This window comes from Crinia signifera, chromosome 12 (assembly GCF_055691185.1).
Source record: "Crinia signifera chromosome 12, ASM5569118v1, whole genome shotgun sequence".
NCBI classification, from domain to species: domain Eukaryota; kingdom Metazoa; phylum Chordata; class Amphibia; order Anura; family Myobatrachidae; genus Crinia; species Crinia signifera.
The window spans coordinates 29,454,968-29,472,775 of record NC_139228.1 but is presented as its reverse complement, the minus strand read 5'-3'; the positions used below and the strand labels follow the sequence as shown (position 1 = coordinate 29,472,775).

The window sequence follows — 17,808 nt, the reverse complement described above, 5'->3', positions numbered from 1 at the left end:
TAGCAATGTGATCTAAATGTTTTATCTGTTTGTTCTATCATTATTCTGCACTAATGTTTAGCTTTTAAGCACATGTCTGTAAAATAAAATAGTAAAGGGATACATGATATATATCTACATATGAATAAAATGATGCATCTTGGTGTTCAAAATGTGAATTCTCCTATAAGACGTATAAGAAAATGATTAATTCACATTGTTCTGCATTCTGAGTGTGTGAAGAAGAGACTTGGTACCTTTCTGTGTTCCCTGCAGTTGGACATAGACCAGACCAGCACCAGATTAAGACACTGTGGGGCCCTAGGTGTGAAGCTGGTTTGGGTCCCCTGTCATTCGAATCATTTTTTACCTATTGGATAATCTGACTTCACATCAGTCACCTGTATTGAGCATTGTAGAATTCAGATGTTGTTGTAATGGTAACAAACAACAGATTTGCACTAATAGCTGCTGTTTAAGTGTGTGTGTGTATGTGTATAATAGATAGATCTATCACTATATATAAAAGGCTAACTACTCCTCACCTCTGAGGTGATGTACCGCCAATGACCACTAGAGGCCACTTGACGGACCAAATTACTCCTTAACAGAAAGTGAAACCAAAATAATCTGTTTCAAACTTTCTTGAGCTAAAGTTCCATCCCAGTCAGGATAGGGTCACTAAGTCTACAAACATTAGGTTGACACCACAATGTCGACATGACTGAAGGTCGACATGGGGTTAGGTCGGCAGGGTCATAAGTTCGACACAAGCATTAGGTCGACCTGGGGAAGGTCGACAGTCAAAAGGGTCGGCATGGGTTTTTTTTCCCTTCTTTTTTTTTTTTTTTTGAGGCGACATGTGCCGACAGGTGGCATTTCAGCCCTACCATCCACTAGGGTGAGGGGATAGAATAAAATAGTGTGCATGAAGCATGGCGAGTGCAGAGAGCCATGCGAGGGGATGCGGTGCACTTTTTTTTGTGTCCATATCGACTGTGTCGACGTTTGGTCAAAAAAGTTAAAAACCCCATGTCGACCTGTTGATCTTCCCCATGTTGACCTAATGCTTGGGCCAACCTAATGACCCTGTCGACTTAAACCCCATGTCGACCTCCAGTCATGCCCACCTTCATGCATGTTGACCTAGTGGTGTCGACCTTTGTGCTGTCTAGCCAATGGTCCATACCCATCTCAGTCATGGTTGGTCATGTTCTTTTTGTTTGTAAGCTGCAAATATTGAGACACTCCTGCTAAAATGGGTCTATTAGGAGGTGTGCTTGAGATATTGTAAGTGTTGCATAGTACATGTAGCATGTTACATGGAGCGAGGAAAGACACTCAATGGGGGAGATTTGGCAAACTTCGGAGCAAGATTAAAGTGTAGCGATATAAAGCATCAACCAATCCACTCGATCTCCTAACTGTCAAACTGTTGTTAGATGCGGATTGATATTTTTGGTACTATTGGTACGATTTCATACATGTCCCCCAGATTTCATACATGTCCCCCAATGTTAGGAGTATGTTTAAAAATGATATCATGTGAATGGGCATGCTGTTCCAAATGCATGTGGATGGTTCCCAGTTCTCCTACCTGCTACAGTATATGTTGTCCCAGGAATGGGCAATGTTTGTGTTTGGTCTGTGTGAATGCTGCTATGTGCTCAATGAAAACTATTTAATTTCCATAATCCACATAAATGATCTGAGGCTTTCAGTCATCGACTCATGTCATGTAAATATTAGTGCACGAAAACATGTACTGTAGGTGTATTTATTGCCATTTAATAGATTTTGTTTTTCTCAACGTCTCATTGATGTGGTAACTTGAAAGGTGAATGGAGGTATTTCTGAGTGAGTGTATTCATCTTCCAATGGTGTGTGTGTGTGTGTGTGTGTGTGTGTGGTGTTTTGTGTAACTGCTACTGGTTATTTTAGGCCCACCCTTAGAACTTGGTCTGACCAATCTCTCTGGGAACGGGTGCCACACAGGGCTGTTCATAGACAATTTGTCTCCCAGTGTGAAGAAATAAAAATGGGGGGCGTGTGCTTATAATAAGGGGCGTGACCTAGTTATAAGGTTGTGGTCTAGTAGGAAACCAATTACCATACACCTCACTTTTGCAACCTGGGTGACCAGACATTGGTTACCGCAGGAATGGTCGTTGTCCAGCGACTTAGTACACCTCACAAATCAATCAATAATGCCAATTACACATTATGCCACACAGTGTGATGCCCATTATACATTATGCCGCACACCATAATGCCCAATACACATTACACCCCACACCGTGATGCCCATATATCACTCAGCCTTAAGTTTACATTTGATAAAAAAAAAAAAAAATCAACACACTCTCTGTACAGAAGTGGCCCTCCTTGGAACATCCCTCCATGTGTGCCATACTGGATCCCGCCTCCTTCTTCCTGCGCACCGGCAAGCCTCTGAGCTGCAGGCTGCATGTGCTTTTTTAGCTGTAGGCCGACTCCGTCATATCCCAGTCCTACCCTGTGGCACCGGCATCTGAGACAGTGAGGTGTGCACAGTGCAACGCTATGGATCAGATCAGTAATATAGATCTGATCTGCGGCTGCAGTTGGGGGGGTCTTTCACACTGTTTAATCAGACTCTGCTGCTGCCACTAAAACACGCTTCATTGCAGCGGTTCCCTCTCTCTCTCACCAGTGGCACAGGCGGGGAGCTGGTGGTGAGGGGGTGGCAGGCGTCTGGGGAGCTGGTGGCACAATGGACATAGCAGTCGGCAGATGAGCCGTGCGGCGCCCCATGCAGTTGCACAGCTCATCCGCCTGTAGAAACGTCCCTGGTGCCGGGTTACACTCCGACAGTCGGAATCCCGATTTACAGGGGCTATTCTCCCTCATGGGGATCCCTGCAAGGGGCTTCTCTGCACTCTCCCTCCTGTCGGAGTACTGGCAGTTGGGATTCCGATGTTGGTATAATGACCATCGGAATCCCAACATTCGAAGCCGCATACTACACCCCTGGGAACCAGGATATAGACATCTTAGTTTTGCAAAGTCCACTGAAGTACAGATGTGTGAAGAACGTTAATGGTTAGCCAAGATGATCACATCTCGCTTGTTGACCTGTGATTAATAGCTCATCCTGTTTCCATGGATAAATGCTGATGAGATTTGCCCGTTGCTAGAATATTGTATAGTTTGTGCTGTCACAGTCTATAGACAAAGGTGCTTACCCAGGGCTGGGCAATTACGGCCCTCCAGATGTTGATGAAATACACATCCCAGGATGCTTTGCATTAGTTTTGCTATGTGGCCATGCTGAAACTGATGCAAGGCATGCTGCGATGTGTAGTTCATCAACATCTGGAGTGCCGCAATTGACCAGCCCTGTGCTTACCCAAGGCTTAAATGAAACCCCATATGTTTTTATGCTCGACAGGTTAGGGAATACTTGCTTACTCTTCCAGAATCTCCAGGAGACTCAGAAATTTTGGGGAATTCTCCCAGAACTAGGGAGAGGACCAGTGTACAGAATATTCCCAACTTCTACAGTAAAGTGGGCAATCTGGGCTCGCACACATGCAAACTGCATCATGGCATGCCCGCTCGTCATGGCACAAAGACAAAAATCGTGGCATTGTACAGCAGGGACAGATCTGCGATGGCGCTTATCTCTGTGTGTTGTCCCCCAGTTAGATCTACCAACCCCCCACCCCCAATCTACATTAGAACATTTCCAGGACAGAAATAATTCTTTAATTGAAATCTGATGCTGTCCCTGGGAATTAACACAGCTGGCATCTACTGTGTGCTCCAGATAGTGGGATTGCAGGTGCACACTCTAAGCGCTAAGCTCTGCTAATCAGAAGAATTATAATAAACTCTGCAGTGTAACATACAGTAAAATAAAGGCGCTTGGCACAAAAATATGAGCCCAACTACCACGACCAGGTGACCGCATCTGGTGGATCCTCAGTAAGGTCATTAGCTCCGCTAGGGAGCCTCAGTAAGGAGATAACGTATCTCAACATTAACTTTGTATACTATTTCATTTTACACCATGCAGGTTGTTCAACCATTTAGATTTTTTTGCATGTATGATGTTCCCCTGCTACCCGCCCCCCCTACACTCCCCGGGCCCTCCCTCCCTGCACCGAACAGCCCAGCGAGTGTGTAACTCGCCGAAGCCATTCCCTGCCGGAGTTTGCACATGTACAAAAATGCGCATGCGCAATCCCGATGATTAGGGCTGGGACCGAATTCGGATCGATCCTGAATCGGCCCCCAAATGTCCCTGATCGTTTAGCCCTGCCCCCTCCTTACGACAACACAATACCCCGTATACTCTCTTCCCCCTGCCCTCTTCACTACAAAGTGGTCAGGATTAGGGAGATCTGACCACACTTCCGTGGGTGTGGGGGATTACCCAAAAGATCTGGAGTTTCATGCACCTTGCAGTAGAGAAAGGAAGCAAAAACTAATTCTCTAGTGTAGACAATAATAAATAAATATATATTTTTTTTTAATTTAAAAAAAACCCAGAAAAATGTTTATTATGTGCATGCTCAGTCTTACCAATACAATGGGGGGTAGCAGGCGTTGTCATGTAAATGCCCCGATAATGCTGGTGCGGGGGGTGGCTAGCTGACATCACCGGATGTCACCTGCCCACCCACTTCCTCCCGAGCATCCACGCATATCTAAGTGACTTTTATAAGCGTGCACCTTCGCCATCATTCGCCGACCATCGAATGATGTGGGTGGATCCCCCTAGTATGTGATTGGATGTTACTGTGTAACATCCATTCGCAGGCCCTGCGAGGGAATTGCCCTTGTGAATGGGTGGTGGTTAGGCCACCATTCTCAAGGCGAGGTTTGGTGGACTCGCAAGGCTGCGAATCAACCAAAATAACCCCAGAGCTTCAGCAATGTGGTATGCCCCTCGTCTAATTGAATCTGTCCCTAGGCATTTATATAACGTGTGTGTGTGTGTGTGTGTGAGAAGCCCATCGTTCCGAAGGGCCGTTCTGAGCGATATCTTTTAAATTCTCATCTAGTGTGTTCAGCCGATGGGGGGAGGGGTGTCGTTAACGATGCGTGGAAATACACACCGTAAACAATATTTAGTGTACACGCTAGATGTTCTGAACGATATATATTTAAAATGATCGCTTAGTGTGTACACTCGATATGGATAATAATGCTTCCGCCCATCGTTAACGACCCTGCCATCGGCTGAACATGCAGGTCGATTTGGGGTATCCCACATGTTCAGCACGTCCCAGTGACGTCACTGGACGATATTGTTTTTCCGATATCATTAGTGTGTACACTTAATAGGCGTAGTTAAGTATATCGGCGGAGCCCCTAGTGGTTTAATGTGTACGAGGGGTGAGAATGTGTTGTATAACGCCAAGAGATTACCGGTCGCCTGATGCTGAGGTGGGAGAATTTTGGCAAGACCGTATTGCACTGCAGAATAGGGGTGGAGGATTTATCTGCAATGGAGTGTGAAGGACAACTCTAATGTAAATTGCAGTGCAGAAGCAAAGCTGCTCAGCATGTGCGGGCTACATGGAAAAGCAGCCAGTATCCGCCATGTAAAATAAAGATGAATTTGCACCACTTTCATTGCAACATAGGGGCGATTCAGACTCACTCGGTGCGGGCCGAATTCGCTACCCTGCCCAATGTTTGGAGTTTACGCATGCGCCAATATGCGAATGTGCAAACCCTTGGGGCATTTGCTTTATGATGGGTGGGTGGGGGTGGACACTGGGGCCAGCCCAGTGTTTAATGGGCATGCCCACCAACACGGTGGGTGCACTCATAAACTCTGAGTGTACCCCTGCAAACGCAGGTGTGTTGATGACTGCTTGGGGCAAGCGGCTTTGTCCTTGCCTACTAGGCAGCGAATATACGCTGCCTAGTGAACTGGTCTGAATCAGGATCATAGTTTGTTCCTTATACAAAGTTCCATGCTCTCTTTTGCTTTACTCGCACCTACTGTAGATATGGCTATCTGTGGCATAACCATCAATGGGACCATGCCCTCCAACATGACCCATTCCATTAGGAACAAAATGCTCTGTTCCTGGACTTCCCTGCCAGTGGCAGTTACAGAGGTTGGACTCCAGCACAGTCCAAAATTCAAATAGAGGAGGGGTCACATCAACTGCCAGTGAGTCCAGGACAGTGATGTTTGGAGTGGCATTAGGTGTGGCTCCCCTTTTTGAATATTGGACTGTGCTGCAGCCTCACAGCTGCCACTGCCACTGGTAAGGAAGTCCAGGAACAGGGCATTTTGTACCTAATGGAATGGGTCATGTTGGAAGGTATGTGGGACCATTTGTGTAAAACTATTTGCAATGGAACCATCAATGGTTTCAGAAACCTATGGGCATCCCTGCTTTACATTTCAGTGGGCTATGGGGCAATCCGAGCCTGCGGGGGTGGTGTTGGTGGGCAAAACTGGGCTCTGTGCCCTGGCACCTTGTAGGAAAGAAAAACAGATGGTTCTCTACTATCGATGGTAAGAACCCATCTTGTTCTCCCCATTCAATAGTTAAAGCATTAATCATAAGTTATAGACCATCGATGGCTGGTTGGCCATCCCTACTCCCACCTTGGAATTAGGCCCTGTGTGTGTGTGTGTGTGTGTGTGTGTGTGTGTGTGTGTCTGTGTGTGTGTATTTTTTGTATGTGTGTATTATTTAAAGTATGTAAAATGTGAAACCTTATTATGCCAGTGTAGTGCAAATCTGTTTTTGGTTACTATGGAGACCACTGACCATAACCAGGTTGATGTAAAACTGGATCCACGAGATTCCATTTTTCGTTTAATTGGAATTAACATTTTGAACACTGAGAAGTGTCTGATGCACGTAGATATATATTAACCCTTTATTTTATTTTACAGGCAATGTTCAAACATTGAACAACATTTTCAGTGGACCATGAACTAAGGAGAAAATGTATGTACAAACAGATAAGTATGTATTAATTTGCTAGTGTCAATTTATCTCAGATGCTGTGCATGTATCATGTAGGTTTTACCCAGATTGCACTAGGTCCGGCCATTTTGTTTCAGCAAAGGAAACCATTTTATTACAACCTAACAGTCCCCACTGATGACTAGTGCTCAGACCCTACTACCCCCGCTACTCCCGGCAGAGAGGAGGGGGGCTCAGCCTTAGGAGAATGCACACAGTAGGGATGGCCATCAATGCAGTCACCATCGATGGCAATAGTGCAAATGACCATCAATGGTAGCAAATAATAATAATAATAATATGTGATGTATGACAATAGATGGTTTTTAAGTATCGATGACAAATTCATTATTTGGTTAAAAAAATATTCGGTTATGCTTTGCCGTCTGGTTCTCCTGCATCAATGGCAAAACTATTCTGCATCGGTCATAAACCATCGATGACAATCCCTAGCACATGGGCCTCCTACTCTCTTAAAATGTTCCTACATTGGAGATAGGTTTGCAATTGCTAGGTCTTACTTCGGGTATGTCCAAACTATGGCCATCCAGCTGTTGTGAAACTACAAGTCCCATCATTTTGGACAATTTGGACTAGATCCCACCCCATAGGTTTTGCAATGCAATGAGATGCAATGAGATGAGATCTAGTACAAAAAGCTAAAGTGCCCATACATGGTACAATTGCTGGGTGCGATGAGATGCGCATCTCATCGCACCGCTCAAAAAGTAGGTGCTGCACATACTGTACTAGATCTCATCTCATTGCATTGCAAAACCTATGCAATGTGATGCGATCTAGTCCAAATTGTATACAATAATTGTACCGTGTATGGGCATCTTATCTACATGGCATGAATCCCATATAGGAGATGCCTTTTCTACTGCAGGTGTTGTCATTTGAGATAACTAGAAAGGTGTTTTATGTGTGTAACAAACTAATGGAACATCTCCTTTCTTCTTGATAATGTGTAATAATAGTATAATCCTTTTATAAATGTGTTTAAACAAGAGTACACATAGCGCGTGAATGCATTCTTACAGTATCTTGACAAATGTTTTCCTAATGTTCTTTATAAATAAGGAATCGCCCGCCGGCAGCCAACATGCTGTGTTATTGTAGAAGAGTTAAGCCGTATTTAATAACCAAATATTTACCTTTAGCTCCTATATTACACACTATTGAAAGATAGTTTTCATAGCTCTAATACTGCATATGCATTACATCGACTTATTATGCATAGAACATTTGAGCTTTATTAGAATGGATTCGGCATGAAAAGCCGGCGGTCGGGATCCCGGCGTTCAAAATCCAGTTGCCGGAATCCCGAAATCCCGACAAGGGGGGGACGTGGATCGCCCCCCCCCCCTTGCGGGCTCGCTGCGCTCGCCACGCAGCGGGCCCGGTGCCTCGGTACGCTCGGCACACTAATTTATTCTCCCTCCGAGGGTGTTGTGGACACCCACGGGGGGAGAAAGTGTCAAGATTCCGGCGTCGGGATTCTGAACGCCGGGATCCCGACCGCCGGGATTTAAACTGCATCCCATTAGAATGATTACTAAACTGCCATATACACATCACAAGTGCAAAGGGAATCTGCCTGCTCGACGCGGTCCTATTATCTGCCTGCCCGACGCGGTCCTATTATCTGCCCGCCCGACGCGGTCCTATTATCTGCCCGCCCGACGCGGTCCTATTATCTGCCCGCCCGACGCGGTCCTATTATCTGCCCGCCCGACGCGGTCCTATTATCTGCCCGCCCGACGCGGTCCTATTATCTGTCCGCCCGACGCGGTCCTATTATCTGTCCGCCCGACGCGGTCCTATTATTTGCCCGCCCGACGCGGTCCTATTATCTGCCCGCCCGACGCGGTCCTATTATTTGCCCGCCAAACGCGGTCCTATTATCTGCCCGCCCAACGCGGTCCTATTATCTGCCCGCCCGACGTGGTCTTATTATCTGTCCGCCCAACGCAGTCATATTATCTGTCTGCCCAACGCGTCATATTTTCCTCTAGTAACATTATGAAAATTGGGGTCGATACATAATTGAACGCAGATTGGCGGTACTTGGTCAGAGTGCCTTAGTGGCAATAAATGCTCCTAAGGCTGAGCTGTACACATCTGTGCGACTGCACTGTACTAGCCTTAGAGATGAGCTCATAGCTGTCCTCAGGGGTTAAAGTGGGGGGAATGGGGCAGAACCACTTGTACTGGTGAGGTGGAACTAATTCCAACTCCACCTTGACCGTGCACAGTAAATTCTAACATAAGACCATTATAGTTTGCAAGGGGAGGGGGTGCCAAAAACCCATCCACTGGCCCTGGTTCTGCTGTTGGGTGGAGAGAAGGGGTGATTTGGTGGCCATGGGAAATGAGATCCACCACCCCTCCAGGACCACTTTAATCCCCTAATATCTGTGCACATTTACACCTTGGTGCAACACATTTGTCTGAAAGCAGACCTATCGTACCCAGCAGTTCCATTGGTTAGACCATGTTAAACTTGGCTCACCTGCGAATGTCACGTTACCACCTTAAGTTGCAAGTGATAATGCAAAGGAGTGCCACACATCTCTGCGTACCATGGATGCATGCTTTGAGCTTCACGCATTTACAGAGCACAAACATGTAAGAAGTCTCGGCAAAGGTATGAAAGAGACCCAACGTCTAGACCGACCATCAAAAGGTCAAAACCACATAGTCGACATGCATTAGATCCACCATTACAAAAGGCTGGCCAGTTCAAAAGGTCAAAATGGAAATTTCCGACACAAAAATGGTTGACATGGTTTTTCTGAATGTTTTTAGCATTAGAAACTAGTGGGAGGGTTATGGATAGGCTGCTTTAGAGGACGGTTAGGCTATGAGAGGGAAGTGTTAGGATCAGGCACTTGTGGGAGGATTGGGGTTAGGCACTGGGGGGGAAGGTCAGGCTGTTGGTCAGGTGGTTAGGGATAGGCTAAGGAGGGGATGGTCTGGATTCGGCAATAGTGTGAGGGTAGGGTAAGGCTGCTGAAGGGGACAGTTAGGCATTAGGGGGACAGTTGGGGTTAGGTACAGGGAGGTAGGGTTGTGCTGCTGGATGAGAGGATCAGGCACTAGTGAGAGTTTGGGGTTGGGCACTGGGAGGAGGGTTAGGCTGATGGAGAGGACAGGTTTTAGGCTTTGGGAGGGGACGGTTAGGATTAGGCACTTCAGAGAGGGTCAGGCTGCTGGACAGGTGGTTAGTGATCGGCTACAGGATGGGATGGGTTAGGTTGGGTAAAAGGGGCAGGATTAGGGTGAGGCTACCAGAGCGGACGGTTAATGTTAGGCTATAGTAGGGAATGGCTAGTGTTAGGCTGGATTTTGTGGTAAAAAATGGGGTTGTGGTCAAATTGGATATATTATGTATGCGTGGATTTTTAACTGCAAATTCAACAGCTTTATATTGCTGAATATTTGTGTTTAGAAATGTCCTACTATTATAGACTATAGGTGCGTATAGTCCCAACTACATGAATCTAGCTTGCAAAAGGAGTAAAAAAAATACATCCATTAAAAATATACCCAAAAGTCTGGAAAATAATGTACTTTTTGTAACATGCTAATATTACGATTTGTTTCCATATAGTGCACTACAGTAGGTGGCAGTACAGGCTAACAAAGTCCTCCTTGTTTAACTACAAGGCTTCTGATTTAAAAAACAACAACATGTTACTGTTTTTGGAATGTGACGAGCGTGAAAATTGTTTGTCATCAAAAGGGCCTGGAAATACCCTTGGCACTGAGGTGGTTAAAGTTCCAAATACGGTTTTAATAGTTTACATTTTTTTTTTTAAAAGACCAATGCTGCTCCTCACCTCTGTGGGGAATTCTAACAGCCACTAGATTGCGCCCACAAAATATACAGAATGGTAAAACTTCATTTGGGTTCTATCTGTTACATATATCAACATGGATGCATCCCAAACCCTTCTTTCAAGACTGACCTACTGTATCACAGGATTTTAGTTTTGGCAATTGAATTCCATGATTTGTACCAATAACTGCTAATCCTTTTCTCTTGTTTATACCTTGTTATCCTTGATAACGAGGTATAACCATGAGTAAAGGATTAGCAGTTACCGGTACTTATCCAACATGTTTTACACTTATAATTTGTACAAAATGTCTTACTCTTCCTCCTGCTCCTACTTATCCTAAGTGCTTTTGATTGGCTCATTCATGAGCAGTCGGAGCTGTGCTCTTGGTTGTGTTCTCCTTCGCTTTGGTATCTTTGAGGGGAAATGGTCTCCATTTAGCAAGGTCTGGCAAGTGCAATGCCTCACTAAGGTCTCTAAGCAACAAACTCGTTAGCCCCCTTTTTCCATTAGTCAAAAAGCTCCATACAAAATGGGTTAGGGCAGGGGTTCCCAAACTTTTTTGAATCACGGCACCCTAGCGTATTAAAATTTTTTCGCGGCACCCCTAGGCCCAAAAACAATGAATTAGATTGGGTTTATATGCGATTCTTAGGGTCAGTTATGTGCTAATGGGCAGTATTTGCTTCTGTTTGTACACATTTTATGATTGGCAGCCTCCAGCACTGGTTTTGCCCATAAATAATTAACCATAAATAAATTGAATTGGTCCTGGACCACCAACCTGGGGCACCCCTGCACGTGTCCCAAGGCACCCCAGGGAGCCACGGCACACAGTTTGGGAACCACTGGGTTAGGGTAATCTGGTCCTTTCCATTCCCACTGGGACCTTGTCCGGAGCTTGTGCAACCTAATGGATCTGCATATAGTTAGTTTCAAGTGTCCTCAAGAGGCGTCCTTCAAGAAGCCTCTAAGCGTCTTAGACAACTAAATTAGACAACTTGCTACAAGTTAAATGTAAAATAAGTACTGGAACTCCATGAAATTAAATGTCCATGGTCTTATGGTAGGGGTTTCAAATCACACTAACTTTCTACTTGAGGTGATTTTAACCATCTGTGCTCAAGCATGGATATCTCTAGAACCTAGACTTATGGGGGGAGATTTAATAGGATGAGAGATTGAGAAAGTGAGAGATTTGGGAAGAAATCTCCAGGTTTTTTTTTAAAGCGGCAATCATTTACACTGCAAAACCAATTTGATTTTGAAGTGTAATTGATTGCCCCTTTAAAAAATCTGGAGATTTCTTCCCAAATCTCTCACTTTCTCAATCTCTCATCCTATTAAATTTCACCCCTAGTGTCTCTTTAGGACCGGTGTTGGGAAACACTGTCTAAAACCCCTTTCACACCGCATGTAAATACCGGGTCTAAAGCAGGTTTGCGGTGTGAAAGCAGCATGATGAGCGGCAGGGAGGAGATAATCCCGGGACTGCGTGTACATGTGGTAGGGAATATAGATTGTAAGCTCCACTGGGGCAGGGACTGATGTGACTGTTCCACTATTCTCTGTAAAGCGCTGCGGAATATGTGTGCGCTATATAAGAAACTGTTAATAAATAAATAAAAAATAAATACACGTTACAATTATTGTATACAATATTATATTCAATGTCGCATCTCATCGCATCTCGGTTTTGCGATGAGATGAGATCTAGTACAAAAAGTATGTACAGCTCATACTATTTGTACTAGATCTCATCTCATCGCAAAACCGAGATACGATGAGATGCAATATTGTTTATAATATTGTATACCATGAGATGCGATATTGTATACAATATTGTATACAATAATTGTAACGTGTATGGGCACCTTTAGACCACAAGGCATCCCCCGGCTTGGCTATACAGTGGACAGCATAAACATACTTAAGTTAGGAGGACTGTGAGTACTCGTAGTTTTGGAATTTGTCCTTGTAAATGTTCATCTTGACTGTGGTCTGGGAACCGGTTTAGGAGATGGCAGAACTGTATTCTACTTGGATTGTTTACTATTGACTTTCTGCCCTTGCTTGAGGCTGTGACTTTAAAATCCCTTTGTTTAATTCCTAGCTCGCTGAAGAATATGGCATGGACTTCTTTGAGACAAGTGCCTGCACAAATTATAACATAAAAGAGGTAAGAAATCTACACATTGAAATTTTACCGTACCACTGTAGAATATGTCCCGGTGACGGGAAACCGAATAAACTTTAAGGGCCACTAGTGTGGGTGTGTAATGACCATATATTGCCCAGTTATGGGTAAAAACCATCAAATGGAGGGGAGAAGCACTTCTATACAGTGCTCCACCCCACACCAAGTCTCAGCATCACCTCTGCACCCATACTAATACTCAGTGCCCCCTATTTTAAAAACTTAAACTTATTAGCAAAATTGATTCAATTGAGTAAGTTCCACTTACCTGTTATCCATAAGGTGCTCATACACTCTGCGACTTATCAGAGGGGAGAAGTCGCATTCGATCCCCCTTGAACCGCGTGGCAGCTTCCATGGTGTATCCTATGCGGCCCTTTTGCATACGATATATTGTATGCGATTCCCGCTCCGATCCGATGCGCACTGGACAGTGCATCGGATCAGAATCTGAGATGAAACACATGCGATTTAACACTTTTCATCCGATGTCTTGGACCAATCCGTCGTAATCGGTTGAAAAGTTCCAAAATCGCACTAGTATATGGGCACCTGTTATGTGTTGGTCAACAGGGATCATATTGACGATACAAATTTTTGGGGCGATATATTAACCCTTTAGTGAATTTGTCAAAATTAGTGAATTTGTCTCACCTCTTCAGGCAAGCCTATAATGTTTAAGTTCTACATGCATAACCCTCTGAGGCACTTATGTATTATATAGCTACCCTTCTGGACTTGTAACTTGGTGGGACTGCTATGGTATTACTGGTGCCTGTCCTTGTGTTTCCCCCTATATCCCTATAGATTGTAAGCTTGCAGCAGGGCCCTCCTACCTCCAAGTCTGTCTGTTGTTACCCAGTTTGTTTTATCACTGTCTACTATTGTAAAGCGCAACGGAATCTGCTGCGCTATATAAGAACCTGTAAGTAAATAAATAAATAAATAAAAATAGATGTGAAAATTGGCAAGTAAAACTATTTTTTTTTCATCATAATGACGTGTAATGTTGACCTTATACAGGAAATATATATTTTTTTTTTTTTTACACAACATTTTTGTATTTTAATTTATATAACAAATGTGAGCGATGCTGGTATTTTTAGCGAATATTTTGAACATCTCTCACAGAGATGTTGGCACTCAAAGGGTTAAGTCTTGGATGGAGAAAAATTACCAACCAATCAGGTCCTGTCATTTTTTCAAAAATACGATGGGATTTACTAAAGGGAAATAGAGCCCAAAAGTCAATTTTTGGGCTAAGGCTGACAATGCTGGCCTTCAGTGCGGAAAGCTGGCGTTCTCCTATAGAAGCCTATGGGCTTCTTTCCACAATGTGCACTAGAGGGATCCGATCGGATCTCTCCCAGCATCCCCACAGCCGCCGCGTCCCTCTGCACATGCCCAGAGGGAGTCCTGGGGCCCAAATTTGGAAGTGCTGGAATAGCAAAGGGCAACTCATTTTGGGAAAGCTGTCCATTGCAATACTAATCTCCTAATCTTTGGAACCCCTGCAGATGCCCTGCGGTATTGTGGGGGTCTTCAATCTCTGATCTAGACTTTTTTTGTATCTTCCACAGTCATTCACCCGACTGACAGAGCTGGTACTACTGGCGCATAAGAAGGAGTTGGATGGCCTACGAATTGCGGCCAATGATGAACTGAATCTTGCTGACCTTGAAGAGGATGGTCACAAAGCTGATGGAATAGGAAACTCTAAATCCTGCTGGTGCTAGACAAGATCTACTGGGAAGTGGAGAGGTGGAGAGGTTCAGCTAAAGTGTTTGCATTGTTGTATTGTAAGAGCTCTTTGAGTTTTGACAGATGCCAAAATTCTTAATGCTAAAGGTCCTATTTAATAAACAAGACTAGAGCTTTCCGATACTCCTAGAATTGCATTTAGGTTGGATGCATTGTTCCAACTCTTCTCAATAGAATTTACAGGGACACCGGTATGCATGTATGGATGTTTGTCCATAGACCATTCACTAGATGGACATTGTGAACCTGACGATGATCAATGGACAGTTTAAGAATATATTTATTTAGTACTTTAAATGACTTTCCTAAATATGTGGTTTTGTGATATGACCTATACACAAAGAACAGATATTGTATATAAAGAGCAAGAATGGAATACTTTGCAGTTGGGTTTTTATTATAAGACATTTCAAGGGACTGGGGGCAATTGAAGTAAGGATGGCATCCATGTGCAGGCTCCCTCCCCGTTAAAATGCGCGGTGTCAGAGAAGACTCTATTGCGCAGGTTTCCAGAAACGTGTCTTCTGCGCTATGTTGCTGGTGGTCTTTGTACTGCGCATGTGCAAATCTTTGGAAAAAGGAGGCAGTGGAGTTTCCATGGTGATTTCTGCAGTGCAGAATAATGTATGGGTGTAGGGTGTGTGGTTTGGGCTCTCCCCATCTGTACTTCTGCACCCATGATAGATACACCCATACTGTACCACAGAGAGATCTTCAAAGGACAACTTTGTTGAAAAAATTAAAAGTATAGTATAACAGGCCCAGGGTGAGATTTAATAGGATGAGAGATTCAAAAAGTGAGAGATTTGGTAAGAAATTTTAAAGCGGCAATCATTTACACTGCAAAACCAGTTTGATTTTGAAGGGTAAATGATTGCCGCTTTAAAAAACCTGGAGATTTCTTCCCAAATCTCTCACTTTCTGAATATCTCATCCTATTAAATCTCACCCCCAGTCTCTGCCAACCCCACTATAGCCCTCTCTGCTGTCCCCTGCCCTCCCCATCAAGGCTCCACCCCTCTCACTTTATCCTGCCCCCTTCCTCAGTCCTATAAGCCTGGCAATCAGTCCTCTTGTTACAGGTTTGTCCAGTATCTCTCGCTCGCACTGGCAGGCATTGGGGCACACGTCAATACTTCCACTGTGCACACACTATGGGGACGGGACTGCCTTACACAATTATTTTATCGATCTTTATATATAGACCCAGTTATGTGCACACCCTCAGATAACATACATGTTGGAACACACTCTCCATTTTAATTTTGAAATAAATTTCTTACTATGACAGCGTTTTGTTCTTGCTAAAAGGGGCCTATTTAAGAGTTGCACAAAGTCATCTGAAATGAAACCAGCTTTGCATGCATGGAACTAAACACTGATATTTGCCCTTATGCCAAGTTATACGCCTCTATGCGGTCACTTCAATCCTACACGTGGTTTCTTTGCTCACTAAACTTTGCCTACATGCAAATGCCCCTTTACCTCCCAGTTATCCCAAGTGTGGAGATTCAAATGCATTGCGGATTACTCCGAATTGCCCATAGATGGGTGCATGCCAATCTGCATCAGCAACAAAGTATTTTTTACCATGACCATTCCAAAAATACTATGGTGTAGTTATAAATGTTGCTTTTAGTCTATTTTGTGGAAGGGCGGTACTCTTGTAAAACCCATGTCTCCTCCAAAACTTAATATTATCCCAAATTAACAACAAAACTACATGCTAAAACCACTAACTTTTGAGAAGTAGTTCATGCTCCTCTTATTGATGCAACAAGTTTTAAAGGTGCACATCTCAATAAAGTTAAACGTTTTGGGTCAAAACAATGGCCTCTTCCTCTGTTTTGCCCTCAAACGTTCATTTTTGCTGTATTAATAAAAAGGTCATATGAACCATTTAAAAAAAAAATGCTTTATGGCTATGTCCTTCACTCATTTTGGACTTTATTACTGATATATATATATATATATATATATATATATATATATATATTTGTCGTGCAGTCGGCAGCTCCACCCAAAAACTGAAATCCACAGACCCTGGTGCCTTCCCTGGCAGGGAGACTCTCACCACCACAGATACAAGAACGATTAGGGCAGCACTCGCTGGTTTTCAAAGATAAAGAATGACTCCTGGACACAGGTAGTTCAGTTCAACGTTTCAATCTTGGACAGATTTTTATCAAGAACACAGATAACAAACTTACTCACCAACTTTTAAAGAACAAGTGATGCTGGAAAAGTGCCATAGCGTGCGGTGTTCCTCCCCCAGCGTTCAATCAGGCTGCCGTGCTGTGCGGCATTACCTAATACCGCCCGTCAGAGTGGTCAAAAAGGTCTCACTCTGTTCAGGTTGCGCGTGCAACTGCGCATGTGCAAACCTCGGTGCTTGTGTCATCGGCACCCTACGTCAGTCAGGGAATCTCCTGTACTGATGCGTGCGCAACTGTGCGCTCGGAGACCTATACAGTCTCCCTTCCGTGCCTACCGACAGGAACTGACACAATTGCACCTGTTTAAAATAGCAATTTTGAGGTCCCCCGCTGGAGGGTTACAGAGCACTATAAATATAGATATAACATGATAAGTGAAAATGAGTGACATGGTCGACATAATGTCGACTCCTAACCCCATACAAAGAGAATTCTATGAAAATATAGATAATCTAAAAACACATGTGATCCTGTGGAAGGATCCGAATCGGGTAATTGAACCCTATCAACAAAGTCAACTATGACTTAAATGCATAATATAACATAATTTTGGTAATAGGCATGCATGGAGCACAGTTGACTGTAGATGGAGCAGGCTAAATAATATAAATGCAGCAGCTTTTTGAAAAAAGCAAAGGATGGAGAAATACAACAGAAAAAGACAGGGTATTTAGCATTGACTGTAAAGGCTATGATCAAAATAAGGTAAATCTATGACATAATGTAAAATCATGTATTTATGATAGAATAGTCATCAAAATAGCCTACTGGACAAAGCCTATGTAGCAAAATTAAATCCCTGACTTTTAGTGGCATCAAGAGCCTAG

At 43.9% G+C, this 17,808-nt stretch overlaps 1 protein-coding gene across 1 annotated transcript in view; it reads left to right on the top strand.

Moving 5' to 3' along the window:
• RAB15 (RAB15, member RAS oncogene family) overlaps window positions 1–16,877 on the top strand; it is a 53,292-nt gene extending 36,415 nt beyond the window's left edge. Inside the window, exons 6-7 of the mRNA XM_083167333.1 lie at window positions 12,921–12,986; window positions 14,585–16,877. Of these exons, the coding sequence (XP_083023459.1) occupies window positions 12,921–12,986; window positions 14,585–14,740 (222 nt within the window). The 3' untranslated portion in view covers window positions 14,741–16,877. The remainder of the gene's footprint in view (window positions 1–12,920; window positions 12,987–14,584) is intronic.
• The last annotated feature ends 931 nt before the right edge of the window (window positions 16,878–17,808 follow it).